This window comes from Macaca fascicularis, chromosome 20 (assembly GCF_037993035.2).
Source record: "Macaca fascicularis isolate 582-1 chromosome 20, T2T-MFA8v1.1".
Lineage (NCBI taxonomy): Eukaryota > Metazoa > Chordata > Mammalia > Primates > Cercopithecidae > Macaca > Macaca fascicularis.
The window spans coordinates 58,071,082-58,088,655 of NC_088394.1; the positions used below are offsets into that span (position 1 = coordinate 58,071,082).

Sequence of the window (17,574 nt, forward strand, 5' to 3'; positions counted from 1 at the left end):
CATATCCTTAAAATAAAATAAAACAAAATAAACTCTCAGCAACTGAAGTGGTAGGAATTCAAACTGAGAAAAGATGCATATCTCTTCCAAGTACTATAAACTAGAGAAAAGGTTTGGCATGAAATCTCTCTCATGTGAATGAGAAAGAAGACGTTATTTGTTTACGCATTATATAAGCAGTGTTATATTTTATTGATAGCCGAGTGGAAGAGGTGATAGGAGAAGCTTTCCCTACAAGACCATTTAAAACTGTTACCTTGGGATGAATCCTATTCCTAACAGAATGACATGTAAACTCACTAACCATCTGTCCTGAACAGTTTACAGCTAAGTGTGGCCACAACTAAAAAGACTCTGGTATTAAACATCTTAAGACCACCAACAGACCCTGAAATTGAGATCTTAAAAACAAAGCTTACCCGGCCAACAAGAATCGGTTCAGGTCCAGAAAACTCTTCCAGGACAAACATTTGATTCCAAACCCAGCCTCTTTTGGAGCGGTTCAAAATTCGCTGTTCTTCACCCAGACTGTTTATTTCCAAAGGGGATCCACTCATTAAAACTTGAGACTGATTCATTGGAGCCATGTAAATGCAAGGGGGAAGAGTAATCCATAATATTATTAATGGAGTCCAGAGATCCAAGAGCATTTCCGCTAGGCGTTCTGGCATGGTCCCACCAGTGAAGCAAATCACCACGAAAATGAGACAATTATTTTTTTTGTCTCCGGTCTGCAGCCATCCAATTCATCATGCAGTGCCGAGCATTTACTTACAGCTCTGCCACGTGTCTATAGCATGGGAAACAGACATCACCTAAGCAGCTTTTCTAAGACCACAATCCATTGGCTTTTCTTTTCATTGAAATTTCCTGCAAAAACAAAGAGGAAGAAAGATAAGGGTCTGCTCAAACAGGTTTTAAAATAAAATCACTGCTTTTCAAAAGCACCTAAAGTGAACTATAGTGGCCACTTCTCAAACTCTTGAGTTAGAAAGTGGATCTGAATAATTAGAATAAGTAGGCTAGTAAGTCCTTTAATTTTTAAGCTTTATTTAGATTGTAATTTTCATTTGTAGCTATGTGACCTATCAGAAACGGTTCACGTAATAGAAGTTCTCCTTTTCCTTCTTGCTTCTTTCTTTCCCATCTCCCTCTCTTCCTTCTTTTCTTCCCCTTGACTTTCCTCCTCTCTCCATCCCTTCCTCTCTCTTCCATTCTTTTTTGTTTTAACAATTGGGAGTGTATGCTAACACAGCCCACTTGTCGAACAGATTGTAAGCCTTTTACTTTTATTTTCTTCTTTTTTTTTTTTTTTTTTTTTACCTGTTTAAGGACACATTTTAGTTCCTTTTATGCTAAACTCCGTGAAATAACTAGCTTTGAATTAACAACATTAAAAAAATACAAATGAGAATGGGAAGGGGAATTTAAACCAATTTTGACAATCTTAGCTTCCAGGATTCATCAGAAGGGATTGCCCAGTTCAGGGTACAGAGTGCAATCCTCTGCCAGGATGCTAATAATGAGTGAATAAAATTAGAATGCTTCCAGAGAAAAATTCTGTAATGTCCAGCTTGTATGCTATCATCAGGACAGTGTCAGGGTCCACATTCTAAATGTACAGTTAAACAGGAGATTTAAATTATGGAAAGCTCCCTTGGGAATAAAATATGGTAAAAAAAAAATGTAATGTTCAATTGAAGAGATTCAGAAAGGCAAGGGCACAAAAAAATCCCCATTATCTGAGGTGTCAGATACATTTTTTGCTTACCCTCAGTGTGGCTAAATGTGTTTCTTCCCTCTCAAAAAAAAAACAAATATTTTTAAAGAAATACTGTTCACTGCAGATCCAAGAGAGAAGCTTTGCTGAATTAAACTCAATGGGAAAATATTTTCTCAGGACACCATCGGGAACAGTGCGGCTCAGGGAATTCATAAAAGGGAAGGAAACCTTTCACCTCTAGGTGTCTGGTTCCATTCTGGCTCAGAATAAGAAAGCTAGAAAGTCATTAACATTCGCTGGGCTGCTGAGTGGCCTCACTGAAGCCAGCTGAAAGGGGCAGACCCAGATTGTACTGCAAATACAGGCAGTATCCCATCTAACAAGATGGCCAGTGGAATCACCCTGCTTGTCATTCTTTGCCTGGGCTCAGCTCAGTCACTGGGACTCTATCACTCAAAAGGGCTCAACCCTGATGAGTATAGAGGAGCCACAACAAGCAGCAGTTGCTTTGGAAATGGAAGAAAAAAAAAAAAAACAGCTTTCAATGGGGAACCAATATAGAGAAAACAGAGTCCAGAACAAAGTCTTCTCCTTCCCCTGGAATTGGAGAAAATCTTCCCCCTAAAACAGATTCCCCTTAAGTCTTTCTCTCATGCCAGTGCGTGAGCAGACCGTGGCAGGCTTCAAAACTTAAACTAAACAAAATTCAAAAAGTCCCCATAAAGAAACCCCCACATCTTTGTATCTTTCTGAATGCTCAAGCCACTTATTAGTTTAACAGCATTTACAGCACACCCATGCTGTGCTCCCTCTAGACCTGAGGGAGAAGTTGGTGCTAAAGGAGTCTTGTGCATGCTGAGGTCTGTCTATTCTTGAAACAGATACACCTGGGTTTGGATCCCAGCTCACCCTGCTTGCTGTCTCTGTAATGATGGACAAGATATTCAAGTTTTCTGAGCTTCAGTCTTTTCTTCTGCAAAGTGGAACCAATAATAATTCCTACCTAATGGGACAGTAGTGTGGTTCAGAAATAAGACACATGTAAACCAGTCAGATCATGGGAAATACTCGGTAAACTGGAATCCATGTGGTTATCCTGGGCTAGATGTGTGGTGATGACAGGATTCCTGCCCTAGAGAGGCTTTGAGAAAAAAGACAAATCAATGAGCAGAGTGAAGCGATGTAACCTCTGCAGTAAAAGTTGGTAAGGTATGAGGGTGTCACAAAGGTGCTCAAAGATCTTCCCTGTGGTGGAGGATGAGGATGGTGCTACAGGGGAAAGGCCTGTGCCATGTTACACACATGGTGAGATCCATTCTAGTCATAGATCCTCAGCCTAAAGACTTCTCAGAGAAAAGGAATTTGTTCTTTCCAGTTCTCCCCTACTCCATGATAGACCATAACTGAACGTGCAAAAGCCATGTATGCTGTTCTCCAAAGGCATAAGTTTTGTTTGTTTGTTTGCTTACTCAAGCTCACACTTACAGGCTCAAGTGATCCTCCTGCCTCAGCCTCCAGAGAAGCTGGGCATGCACCACCATGCCTGGCTACTTTGATTATTACTATTATTTTTATAAATGGGGGGGTTGATCTCGAACTCCTCGCCTCAAGCAATCTTCTCACTCCAGCCTCCCAAACAGCTGGGATTACAGGCATGAGCCACGGTGCCAGGTTGGCCTGGGTTCTACAGCAGCAGAACAATGAGATGGTTGTGAGAGTGACCTCTAGTGTCAGCCTGCTTGGGGTCTGAATTCTAATTCTTACACTGACCAGTTGTGTAACAGCGGAGGGAGGGATAATTAATAACAATAGCAACGAAGCAATGATAATAATACTGACCTGACAGGTTAGTTTTGAGGACTAAAGGAGATACTCTCAGCACGTCAGATAGGATAGACTAGCATGCACAGTTCTTTAAAATTTTGCCAAACACTCTGCAAGTAAGTATACTCTGGCATTTGCTTTGTTGCTAATGATTGTGAGATAAGAAAATTTCATCTCAATTTAAATTCATAACAGACACTTTCATGGAAACCACCAAGTGGCAATGAGGATGGACTGTGGTATGCTGGATGGACTGCAGCATAGATTATAGTGAGTTCCCTCTATCTGAACTCATCAGAGTAAGTTAAAAAGCAATAATAGACCCTAGGCCAATGTTATACAATGGCATAGCTTGACTAGTCAGAATGAGTAGGTTAAATAAAAAGGGGATACGTGTGTAGTCACAAATAGTATCCACTAACACAGTGTCTTACTGTTAGATAAAGCGTATAATGCCTTGCCTTGTTGTGTTCAAAACTGAGGCAGAGAATAATGAAATGATGTACTCAAGGAGCACCTCTAAGAAAAGAGAGAACCATTATTTGAACCTAGGTAACGTAATTTCAAAATTCTTTCTGAACAAGACCCTTCCTCTCATTGCAGAAATATTTCATGAGCATATACTGTATGTCAGGTACTGGGGGAAAGAAAGGCAAATGGGTCAGAACTCCTCTCTTCAGGAAGCAAAGGATCTGTTTGGCAAAGATAAAGAAATACATAATCAATTCACTGAAACGTAGTCTTAGAAGGTTTAAAAGAAACATAGGGTGATGGGTAAGCCATGCATTTGGCAGCATTGACGAATGTTTCCTAGAGGGGATGTCATTTAAATGTTGAAAAAGAATTAACCACCTGAGAAGGGGGTATAAGTGAAAGAACATTTTAGTCAACCAAGGGATACGAACAAGACCACCAACTAATCTAGGATCTCTGAATGAATCAGCATCTAAGGTAATTTTCAAATTATTATTTGCAGAATCACCCAGTCCATGGTTACCCCATCTTTTTTCTTACCCATCTAAGTCACAATAATGATGGTCTCTACAGAGTACCTGTTAACTATGTAGCCATTTCCTCTGGCAGTTCTTTGTGAAGAGAAGAGCATGTTTCGTGTCTCCAAAGGTCAAGTCATATACCACATAGTGGGTGTGAGGGGCAACTGAGTGCTATTTCCGTGCAACTTCTCAATTTTCTGGGGTTTCTGGGAGTGAGATGGCCAATACCCTGAAGTCAATGGTATAGCCCTGGGGAGAAATCAGCCCAACTCAGGGGAAGCCCTTCATCTACATAGGTCATTCCCGTCACATCACCTGTAGGGAGATTCTAGAGACTGAAACACTTACATGCCACCTCTTAGATTTTGCCAAATTCTTAAATCATCTGTATTATTACTTTAAATTTTACTGAAATAGGCTCAGTTTTCAAAATATTTATTTTTAAATGGAAAGCTTATATTATTTGCCGTAAGAGAATATAACTTTAAAATTACGATGTTAATAGCAAACACTTAGAAAGTACTCAGATAATATTAAATCATAAAGAACTATACATACATAGATATATACATGTAAATTCATGTCTGTTCTTCAAAATAACTCTCTAATATAACATCATTATTACTTATCTCATCATTCTCATTGTAGAGATAACCAAATTGAGGTACAGGGAGATTAGTATTTTAAGTAATGTTTTATTTTTACTAAACTAGACACTGTTAAAAGCCTTAGGTCATCTCACTATTTGCTAAAAAGAAAGACCAGCCATCGTTAGAGAAAGACTGGTTAATATTTAATAAGTGGCTCTTTGAAAGAAAAAATTCTGATTTGTAATGTTTTCTGATTTTCATAGCATAAATACTTCCACCATGACCAATTTTAAGCTTCCAGTTGACCATTAACCAGCTCTGAAAATTACTGAAAATTTAACCATCAGCTCTGTTAAAACCCAGTAAAGAGCCAATACTAGCACACCTGTAGTGAGGTGCTTCTCAAATATTGATATGCATCCAAATTACCTGAAAATCTTGTTTAAACACAGATTATGAATCACTTAGGTTAGTGTGGGATTTGAGATTCTGCATTTCTTGTAACCTTCCTGCAGTGCTGATGCTACTTACTGATTTGAAAACCACACTTTGCGAAGCAAGTATTTCTAAAGAAGACTGGCTCCCAGCTCAGACCTCCTCGAGATAACCTAAAGGACTCAGTGGTGTGGTGGAAGAGTCACTTCCTCCCTCATGTCATTGAATGTCATGCCATCAACTACTTCACCACCACTGTGAATAAAGGACTGAACACATAGATTTGGGAAAACCTTGAACTAGGGTGTATGAATATATGGAATTTTATACGATGTCACAATACTTTCCTCTCCTCGCATGTCTATTTTACGTGAGGCACTGGGAAAATTGCTGAGCTAACTGGTGTGTTCACAGGCACATGTATGCTATCAGGGAGTGTTGGGACTTAGTCTTCAAGGCGATCCTGCTAATTTGAGAGAAATGGGACTCTGCTGTGACACTTGGAACCACACTATTTGTATGCTTGTACCTCTGCCATGGGCAGACTAACATTGTCCTCTTGGAACATCAGAGAATGGCTTTGTAGAAACTTTTGAGATGCAACTGAGTCTTATATCCGTGTTATCAGTATTAATATTGTGAATAGCAGCTGCATACACAAACTGCTTAACTTTATGCAAGGAAGAAGAAATTGAGCAAGGTTGTAAAGCTGGGGTAAAAAAATCAATTTATTTTTACATTTTCCAACCACAGTATGTGTGTCTGACCAAGCAATCTACTTTATTATAATGCTGTTGCATTGGTTTACATCCAGATAGTGAGATGAGGAGATTTTATAGCTTCTCTGGAATTCTTACATATAAGAAAGTCTTTAGAATTCCCCGATATGATGATATCTTTTCCTGGGTAAAATACGTATAATCTGACTTATCATTCATACTTATATTTCAGAGATAATTCTAATTACAGCCTGAATTTCGCTCTGCTGATTCCAACATTATTTTAAAGTGAACTCAGTCAATTCACAGATATATAAGTCATTATGCAAAAACATATTACACCATCCATTTTGTAAGTAATGTGGATTAAACTTCAAAATGATGAACCACACGCTGATCGGTGAAGTCTAAAACAAAAACAGCCTTTTACAGACACTTCAGGATTCAATCCAGCAGATTATTGTGGTTGACAGGAAACTATGCTTTTATTATCCACTAGGCTTAGCAGCCACAATATTTCATGAAAGCAAAAATGACACTGAGGACCAGTGAGTTTCTATTAAAAATGTTTCTGACCTTGAATTTAGAGCCATTAGCAGCCTGCTTCGAAACAGGTAAATGCACATTGAATTCAAAGTGGTATTTCACGAAAGCAGGAGCTGGAGATTCAGTGTGTGACCCGGAGCAATTCACGCCAAGCCCTGGCTGACTGGGACTGAGCAGGTAGAAAAAATCCTTTGGCTTTTAGAGAGGAAATATAGTTGCATGTATTCAAATATAAATAATACAAGAAGATCACCTTTCCTAAAGCCTTCAGAATTCTCTAACCAGATTCTCTTGGCAGAAACATATTCTGAAATTGTTTATGTACACACACACACACACACACCCCCACGCACACGCACATATTATTTTGTGTATCCTTCACTCAGCCACAACCCTTCTGGTCGTCCTTCTTTGGCATCAGACCATGTATTTATCCAGATGTCAATCTATCCAAAAGCATATTGTTTGCTTGTTTTACCATCCAGAATAATACCTGTTAAATCCTTTTTTTTTTTGTGAGTTGGAGTTTCACTCTTGTTGCCCAGGCTAGAGTGCAATGGAGCTATCTTGGCTCACTGCAACCTCTGCTTCCCGGGTTCAAGCAATTCTCCTGCCTCAGCCTCCCAAGTAGCTGGGATTACAGGCGCCCAGAACAATGCCCAGCTAATTTTTTTTTTGTATTTTTAGTAAAGATGGGGTTTCACCATGTTGGCCAGGCTGGTCTTGAAATCCTGAACTCAGGTGATCCACCTGCCTCAGCCTCTCAAAGCATTGGGATTATAGGCATGAGCCACTGCGACCGGCCTCAAATCCACTTTTTGCTCTGTTATTGCCATGCTACTCTTCTCTACCTTTTGTTTTAAGTTCTATAATTGTTGGTTTCCTTTGGGAACATCAATAAATAAATGCCTGTCCTCCTCCTTCTTTCCCAAGGTAGAGTCACAAGTTTGTTCTTCACATAGAAATGTTTCTGTTATAGAAATTTCAGAATGAGGTGACTAAGTCAGTGACAAAGACGATAAAGTCAAAATAAGATCTCTTCTCTAGTGTTATAGAACCAGACCTTTACTTAGAAAACTTTCTTGGAATCATCAGTTAAGATATTAAGAATAATTTTCTGGCCGGCCTCGGTGGCTCATGCCTGTAATCCCAGCACTCAGGGAGGCTGAGGCAGGCGGATCACGAGGTCAGGAGATCGAGACCATCCTGGCTAACATGGTGAAACCCCGTCTCTACTAAAAATACAAAAAACTAGCTGGGCGTGGTGGCGGGCGCCTGTAGTCCCAGCTACTCGGGAGACTGAGGCAGGAGAATGGCGTGAACCCAGGAGACGGAGCTTGCAGTGAGCCGAGATCACACCACTGCACTCCAGCAAGGGTGACAGAGCGAGATTCTGTCTCAAAAAAAAAAAAAAAAAAGAATAATTTTCTTCTGTTGGGTTTTTTAAAGGCAAACCAGTATCAAGATCATCCTAAAAAAACTGAATATCAGTCCCACAACTCTCTTGCCAATTACAGACACAGTGATGTCAGAAAGTCATTTCTCAAGTCTAATCTAAATCCCTCCTTCTTTATTTAAAAGTCACATCCTTTGCAATCTTTAAATCGCATGTTCAGAATTTAATAGCCAGAGACCTACCGAGTTACAACATTTTGTGCAGGTCCTTTAAATCATAGCAATCAATCAGAATCAACCTTATTCTTATCAACCTGTAATTCAGTCGAACTGTGGAAAGCCCCATGAGATAACTGTTTAGAGCACTGACTCTAGAGTCAGATAGAAGAGGTTTGAATCACAGCTCTATCGTTCATGAAATAAGTCACCTGGGCACGTTTATTTGTGGCAGGTGAAGAAACTGATGCGCTGTGTTTAATACTACCTACTTTGAAAGATTAAGGAAGAAATAAATAAGGTAATTTAAACTCTTTGTCAATGTAGCAGTTATAGTAACTATTTATTGAATGTTTCGAGTGCTTAATGAAAAATATTTACTGATTTTAAAAAATTATTTTATTGCAATCTCATGCTGTGTATATACTTCAGCGGGGAAAATTCCAATGTTCTATGCAGACAGGTAATAAGTAAAATAACTTTTTTCAACTCTTGATTTGTAAAACAAAAATAGCACGAACCAGGGTGGGTATAAATAAAATAGCATTTTAGAAATAGCTTTCCCTTTCCACAACTAACATACAATTAAAGCAATGACTTCAAGTAGTTTTATTAAGCTTCAGAAGGGCTGAAATTTTACTGTCCAGAACCAACCACATCTTTCCTTCCCATAGAAGACATGACGTTGCCCATCACTATTTTCGGCTGAGAGGGTAGAGTGCAAGCACTACCTGTTCATGAGTGAGCTATTCTCTTTCAATCAAAGTGTAGCTGCTCATTAAAAAACATTGCCTGGTACATCTCTCTTACAAGATAAATTCCATTGCACTTCATAATCATCTGCATTCTTGTGAGGACAGCACAAGTGGAAAGTCTCTACTAATTCCAAGATGAAGCCAAGGTGATAGCTATATACTACTTAGAAGGGAGCTCAGAGAAGATAGTGCTCATCAGAGATTGCAACTAACTTTTTCTATTTATTTCAAGAAACTTTAGCACTACCGATGATGGCAATTAGATTTCTCTTCTCACTTAAGAAATGTGGAAATGGTGAAAATCACTTATATCACATAATGGGGGCTTCAGAGTCTCTTATACTGAAATTAAAATGCCGTCAATGATCCCAGTATAAGTCATCCAGATTCTGCCAATTAGATTACACTGTGTAGTAACCATGCTTACAAGTGTACCTTACTGTCACTCTTTGATGTTTCTAAAACGTTATCGCTTAATAACCACTCACTGACACTTAACGTGAACTACGGACACAGGTGATGGATGAGTAGACAGATAGATAGCAAGCAATTTTTTGACAAAAATACTATTGAGTTATGACCCAGAATGTATAATTTATGAAAATTAAGGGAGTTGTTTATGCAGATTCCAAAATACGTATACAATCTTCAGCTACTATAGTTTAGCGACACTCAAAGGCAAGAGGAGATGTGTGTTTTACCTCTCTGATAAAAATAAGTATGAATTAATTGTTTTTTTTTTCATTTTTCTGAGCATCCGCACATTGAAGATGGGAATATTTAGACACAAATGTAAATTCTGTTTACAAAGCTCAACCAGCATGAGACTAATAAAGAAGAAAATGTGCGTTTGTACTTCTTAAATCAAATTTTGGAGATGAATCTTCTTACATAAAAAGGAAATAATTCCCTTGTGATATTTATACCATTCCTCCATCTACTTATTTTATATTATTTGTGTCATATCTAGAATCAAATAATCATATTTTATTCATTAATCTATCAAGAGAGAAAAAAGGCATGGAAAATATTGTTCTGACTGCAAATGAAACATAAATATACTGTAATATTTTCACTTGATGTACATAAAAAAGATTAAGGGGATTCCATTTAATATTCCTTTGTAATATCTTCAATATGCCTAAAATATCAATAAACACATCCACAAAAGTACCTTATCACGGCACACTATTTTTCCCTGTGTGCTTATGTGAGGATCAGGTATTCTGTTGATTAATACAGAAGAGTATGGAATTGTCTTTGAAAACACCCATAGTTGCAATTCACATAAGGGTAAGGCAAACTGTTCAATTCAAATACAAAAATATACTAAAGAAAAAGAAGGGAGGGCAGGAAGGAGAGAGGAAGTAAATTAATCCTCAATTATTTGTTATACATTCTCAACAATCTACAGACATTGAGTCAGCCATGCAGCAACTCCACAATTAGTGCATTTTTTGGCCAATAAAATAGAACTTTGCATCAAATATAGTTTAATAGCATTCTTTGATGCAAGTCTAGTCTTGGAGGCATTCTCATTTTTACAAAGCTGAATTATGTCATTTTCTATATTCCCATATCATTTAAAAGATGATTGTGAGGGAACAAAAATATGCTTTGTGGAACATGAGTAAAATTGATTTTTAAAAATGAGGAAAGCTATGACTAAAAATAGACTTAGGAGGACTTATGAAATTTCTGTAGAGAAAATTGTGGTAGATAAGTCATAATATTGAACTTTGAATATGACTGTATCTCTTTCTTTTAATGAAAATATACTAGTATAGCGTGCAGGGTATAATCTTTGCTAATTTGTTATTGCATTAAATAAACGTTTACTGAGCACTAACTGTGCTTAGCCCTGAACCATCCATCGTTCTAGCATTTGCAATTGTCTTTGGCAGTGGAGGCAGAGAAAGAAAATTGTTTGAAGTCTCTAAATATAAATGTTATTCATTTATGATACTTTCCAAAGAGATAAGAAAATCACATCTATATACCTCTACCTACTTAGAGAACTCTCTCACACACACACACACACACACACACACACACACACACACACACACAAAGTCATCTAAGCAAGAGGATGGATATTGTTTATGATAGGGAATAGCACGTGACATTTAAAACCCAGGAAATAAAGCTTAAAACTTGATAAGAAAAAGAAACAGTGTTGGCCCCGGTGCTTTGCCATGAAAAGGCAACCGAGATTTAGTTAGCCGCAACATATGGTAGAAGCTAAATGGCATCCCTTGAACTTATTTCTTTACTGACCTTTTGAAGTTGCCAGGTTCAACTAATTTTCTCTTCATGGTTACATCTAAAGCAGGTTCCAGAGACAGGAACCAACAGTTCAGCAGAAATAGATTAGCATCACAACTTTCTGTAAGAATGAAATGAGAAAGCACTAATAGCCCTTTGGTTGATTAAGCCCTGCTAAATCGGATGATAGCCTTTGTCCATCAAAAAAATTGTTCTGTTTCATAAATATACATGTATTGGATGCTGGAGGGAAATTCCGAGCACCACAGATAACATTTTTTGGGAGACTGATCAATATACAAATCAGAGTAGCCAGAGAGGCAAATCAAAGAATCTAAGGCAGATGAAATGGCAAAGGGAACATGATAAAAATCTCAGACTTGAGCCAGTAAATAAGTTAGTTATCTGGGCACATTTTCAAGAGGCAAGCTGTGTATATGTGTGTGTGTTATTTGCGTGCGTGTGTGTGTGTGTGTGTGTACGTAATACAGAGCAACAAGAATTATCATTGGTTTATCTACCTCCGCCCCCACCCTGAGAGGTGTATAACACACCAAAGTTAGGACATTTTTTTTCTGAATTAAAAAGCTAAGTTAGACCATTTCCTCTGTGAATGCCAATAGTGCTGAAAACAAAAAGAAAACTGTTTTTCTCCACCAGCTGCACTGAATAACTTTGTAACAAATATAAAATGACTGAAATCAGTATCAGCACACCACTGAGCAGAATATTTTCAAAAAGAAGTCTTCAGACCTTAAATTGCACCTATAATAGAAAGGCTTCTCCAATGATGCTTGTCCCTTGATTTGCCAGACACGAAAGTTTGCTAATGGACCAGAAAAGTGTGGTTGGAAATACAAATTGAATGTCACTTTACCCATTGAAAGCCTTTGGTTTTGCATGGAAAATCTGCTCAAATTGGAATGTTGATAAAGCTGTGAGGTGTGCCACCTTGAGTAGAAAAATAACAAAGATTGTCATTTTTTTCTTTAAAGCATTAATTTACCCACATCGATAAGGTTTTCTGAACAGCTGTTGAAGTGTGGATTTGAACTTTTTAATATGTGCATGTTCTTTTTCCCCACCAACAAACAATGAAAGGAACCTGGAAAGCAAAGCCCAGAGGTACAATTTCTTGAATAGAATCATTACATTCTCATTCTTTGGAGTTTCTTTGCTTTGTTCCAACAATCTGTTCCTCCTGACTAACAAGCAGTATCAGACCTTTGAGTACATTCACATCGGTCTTTACAAATGCCTTCTCAAGTGGTCTCCTCCATCCGGCTGAGCATGTTTCACGGGCTGTTTGTTTGTTTTGTTTTACATTGATCATGCTGCCATTGGCTACTTAAATTGTGTTCAGTGCTAATTGAGGGGTTGCTAAAAATGAATACTGTGTTGACCACAGTTCTACATAATACCCAAATAAAGTTGTTTTCCAGGGTAAGGAATTCCTTCCCTTCAGAGTTGATATGTGTACAGCAGGCAAATGGAACTGCTATTCTAGTGAGGGCTGCTATCAAATTTTCTGTTCTTTTAGCTAAATTCATGAAGCTTCAAGAACTCAAGAAATGCATCCTACACACCAGAAATGCAGCCAAGAAATGTTACAGAGTCTTGAATGTAGAGATTTACCCATCTTGAAGGTTTTAAGAGACTGTAAATTGTAAAGCAGAAGCACTGATTTCTAATAGTAATAATAATTAGCAATGTAAGATCCAATTTGCAGGGCAAGTAGATTAAAAAGTTTGAATGACAGCATTACAGCACAAATTTCAGAGCACATTATCCAGTGCCTCTAAAACATTTGGCCTGTTTGTGATGGTCAGGGGATAACTAGACATTCACTAGGGGAGTGTGGGGATCAGAATGAGGAAGGTAAACTGCCACTGAAGGTCTCTGAATGAAGCAGTCCCCAGAGTTGCTGGGAAGACTCCCCTCTCTATTTTCAGAGGGATTTTCCTCAACTCCTTGCCTTCTTCAGAGTCCGGGGGATTAAAAAAAAAAAAAAAAAAAAAAAAAAAGGTGATTTAAAATACTGCAACTGCTCCAGCATGAAATGACTATGTGACAGCGAGCTTCAAATCTGCTAAAGCAGAATTACAGAATACTATTATCAGAATTATTATTTAATCAGGGGGATAGCTCTAGAATTTATTCCAGCCACAGAGCTCGGGGAAGTGGAAAAACATGTCCGGACATGATGATTATGGAGAATTCCCTTTAAGGGAAAAAGAATGTAACCCTAAGAGAACATCTTTCAAAGGTATCACTTCTCTCCGTAGAAGAATCCCACTCCCAGCCCCCACCTTATCTTTCTCTCTCTCTCTCTCTAACACACACACACACACACACACACACACACACACACACACACACACACACACACGAAGAAATCCCTGCAACAGTGGACACAGCTGATGCAAAGCAATATCTAGGCAGGGATTTTAGTGGTATTTAGCATGAACGACAGGGCTCACTTTGCATGCAGTGAGGTGCAGCCGCGAGGCTGAATGGATGGAAAATCCCGCTTTCGAATCTTACATAAACATCTTTCCCACATAGAGTTTTCCAGTTGAAAAGCTCCTATAATGAAGCCGGAGGTGACAGCCCAAGAAGGGTTTTTAACCATTGAGATGGCTGTCAGGAGTGTTGTAAAGAGGACAGGCGCTTCAAAAGCCAACCCTCATCCCTCGGATCTGCTTTGCAATGGTGCCGGATGCGAGAGGACAGTACTCTCGCTTACCTTCCCTAGCGTCCCCTCGTTCCCATTGTCAGCGCCCGAATACCATGACGCCGGGTGAAAGAAAGCAGCTGATCTGATTAGCAGCTCGGGCGCGCTAAGGGATTGTCGAATCATGCCTCCTAAGGAGGAAACTCTTGTGGAATCTTCAGGAAAGGGTGGTAAAGTTGAAAGGACCTTTCCCCCCTCCCGCTGTCTTGGTGATAAGCTCTATCGTTTGATTGGTGCTGAAGTGAGCAGCTGCCAGCCTGATTTTCCATTATGGACTAATGTTGTGCGTTTGCAACAATAAACAATTAATGTTGTTTGATTTCTTACATTTAGGAACCCAAGCAAACAGCTGCCCTCTCCGCTGGTGGAGGCAAACGGCTAGTCCTTGACATGCCGCCGGCTCCGTGCCTGCGGAGGAAGGGTCAACCGCAAGGAAACTTTGAGGATTCTGCCAGATTGGGTGGGGGAAGTCTCTGGTGTTTGGGAGGAATAAGCGGGGGAAATTGTGGATACCTGTTGGCATCAGCGTTGTCGGCAGCACGTTTTTACCGTTTCCCAGCCTTGGCTGGAGCCTGGGAGAACGGGAGTAGGTTCCTTATGAACCTGTTACGTACTGGCAGAACCCAGGCAAGAGCCTTTTTCCCTCCGGTCCTGTGAGGGGCGCGACCAGCCCCCCAAAGGTTCTCGGATGAGAAGCGGCCAGATCACAGAAAGCGCAGCTCTGGGCTCAGCGGTCCCTAGGAGAGGGACTACGGAGTCCCCGGCTTAAAGGGGCCTCCGTGCGCGCAATCTCGAGCTCCGGGGAGACACTGCCTAGGGGTCCTGCAGGGGTGCTGGGCAGCGTCTTGGCGAGGGCAGAGCCGCGGGGCGACTCCGGAGCCCGGCAAGTTTGCAGCGGGCACCGCGCCTCCCAGAGCTGGAGCTGCCACTTGTGGGAAAGCATCGCGCTGGGGCTTTCGCAGCTGAGCCTTGGCCCTCAGCCTTGCCGCGGGGGTCGCCCTCCCTCGCCTCGGAGATGAGGCGGTGCAGAAAACCAGCCATAGGGCACTCGGGCCCCCTCACCTCCTTTTTTCCCTGGCTTGCACCCTCCGCACAGCGGGCGGCTGGTGCTTCTCATTCACCGCACGCACCCCGCAGTGAAGGCGCGCGGCTGCAGCCGCGCCTGCCTGCGTTGGGAGGCTGCGAAATAGTCAAGTCCCCGCAGGGAAGGAAAGCGGCAGGAAAACTGGAGGGGCACAGCCTGGAGCTTGCTACTCTCTAGGATCTGTTGTCAAAGCAGTTTGCAAAAACAGGCCAAACCCTGAGGCGAACGTACGTATCACCCATGGATATCGCGAAAGACACAGCTTAGCCCCGAGCCTTTGCTAGGAACCCGCATCCACCATCTGAGAGGCAGGAGGAGCGCAAGGTGTCCGAAGGGGCACGAGAATTCCTATAAGAAACGGTCCCTTCTGGATCGTCGGGACATAGAGAAAAACGGGGCTGGGTTAGGGGAACACTTACTCGTGTGGGGCCCTGCGCTGGCTAATGTCAAGCCTCTTGGTTCACAAATGGCTGGAGGGGCTCGGGGTCAGCTCCCGAGGGCGGCGAGCGCCGACCGGTCCTCGCGCGCTAGGCAGGCGCCTCCGGATTCCGTTCATGCCTCTCGGAGCTGCAGGGCTTGGTTCGGAGACGCGGGGCGGGCGCGCAGGGCTCTGGGTGTCCGCAGCCCAAAGTGAAGCTGGTGGCTTGACGCTACCGTCTATGCACAAATCGGCAGCTGCGGCGGCGGAGCTTGGAAGAGGCAGGGAGATTCCAAATAAATCCGCTAATTCTGGGCTGAGCGCTCCGGCGTGCGAGCCCGCCTGCCTGCCAAATGTAACTGTGAAGTGATGTGGAAAAGTGAGCCGGGTGCCTCCCCTGACGGATCTCATTGGGCAGAGCGCAGAGGCAGGTCTACCACTTGGAAATTCATGTAAGCAGTCCCCCCTCCCCGCCCCTCCCCGCCTTCCCCCTTCGCTCTCGCGCGCTGGCTCGATCGCTCTCTTTCCCCCTACCCAAGTGGGCGCACAACTTTTCTCTCCTCGCTCCCGAGCACGCCCCGCGCGTCTCTGCCGCCAGAGCCACGGGGTGAAGATGCGCCCTTCCGCGCGGTGCGGGCAGTCTGCCGAGGGCCGAGCTCCTGGATAAGGGGGCTGGCAGATGATAACAGCATGCGGAGGAGGTACCCGCGAGCTTTCTCTCTAGAGGTCTCACCTGAGCTCTGGGGCTGGCGTTATCTTGTAAAGCGTCTCAGTGACTCTCAGCTGTTTTCGGTAGAAGGAAGAGGACGCGACAGGGCAAAGGGTTGAGAGTGGGCAGTTTACCTCCGCTTTATTCCAAGGGCCTCTTGCGTACAGAATAGGGTGACTGTGAGACCCCTACCTGCAACTCAGACGCTATGGTTTAGAGGCTGTGTGTCGCGGTACTGTGATGGAGCACATTCCTGATGTCCTCGCGCTCCTTTGGGAAAATAGGATGAGGGGCAGTAGAGGGGCAGCAAGGAGGGGAGCGCAGTAATTGGTTGTGGGGAGGAGGGCAGGCAAAGCAGAACTTGCTTGGGAAATAGGGGAGGATTGCTAGGTCTTCTCAATGTGCCCTGATCTCATATCCTCTCAGGTACCATCCTTGCAGCTCTCCTGCCTCCACCAAAATCTGCCCTGTTTGTGGCCACTTCAAGTCTTCTGATGGGCTGCGCTCAAATCCTGAGAAATGGCCACCCTGGGGTTACAGGGATCATGAATCAGGAGGTCCAGATTTCTTTTCTTTTCAACACTGGGACTAACATGTAGACGATGCCACTGTGATCATCTTCTAATAAAATTAGCTAAATATAAGACAAATTAATTCTTACCTGAAAAAAAAAAATCCCTCCCCTCCACAGGAGATCCCGATTTAGTCCCTTCCCTGAGTGCACTAGACGTGAGCCTGTGGGTGGATTTTACCATCTGGGGACAGAGCCAGAACAGAAAGGGGAAAGGGGTGCAAGGGACCAGACGCACGGTCTGTAGAGCTTGTACTGTCTGACTCGAATGAATGAGAAAGAGTGAACAGAATGAGAAAATAGGCACAATATGCTTATGATATTTATGCAAATTTGACATTTTTTTATGTGCTGCATCTAACAACCCATTGTGAAATGTGAAAAAGAGTATTGACTGTAGCTCTAATATCGGTTTGTTTCACTTTGGAGCTGTCATGGGCAAGAAACTTAGTGGATTATTTCAGAGAGGGAGAGGTGAAGAGAACCAGGTGGTATTTTTCTCCCCCCAGGCAGTCACTAAGTAACTGTTTGTTCTCTTCTCAGACTGTGTCTGCTTACAGGGTATTGGAATTGGCTAATTCTGTCTTGGAAAAAG

The 17,574-nt window shown here is 41.8% G+C and overlaps 1 protein-coding gene across 3 annotated transcripts in view; it reads right to left on the minus strand.

Annotated features, from left to right (window-relative positions):
- The window catches only part of CDH8 (cadherin 8), a 390,268-nt gene extending 374,206 nt beyond the window's left edge, over nucleotides 1-16,062 (minus strand). For all 3 annotated transcript variants that reach the window (XM_015443035.4, XM_045382372.3, XM_005592125.5), the window contains exons 1-2: nucleotides 15,701-16,062; nucleotides 420-870 (exon numbers count right to left, since the gene is read on the minus strand). In XM_015443035.4, the coding sequence (XP_015298521.1) occupies nucleotides 420-671 (252 nt within the window). In that variant the 5' untranslated portion in view covers nucleotides 672-870; nucleotides 15,701-16,062. The remainder of the gene's footprint in view (nucleotides 1-419; nucleotides 871-15,700) is intronic.
- Nucleotides 16,063-17,574: the final 1,512 nt, after the last annotated feature.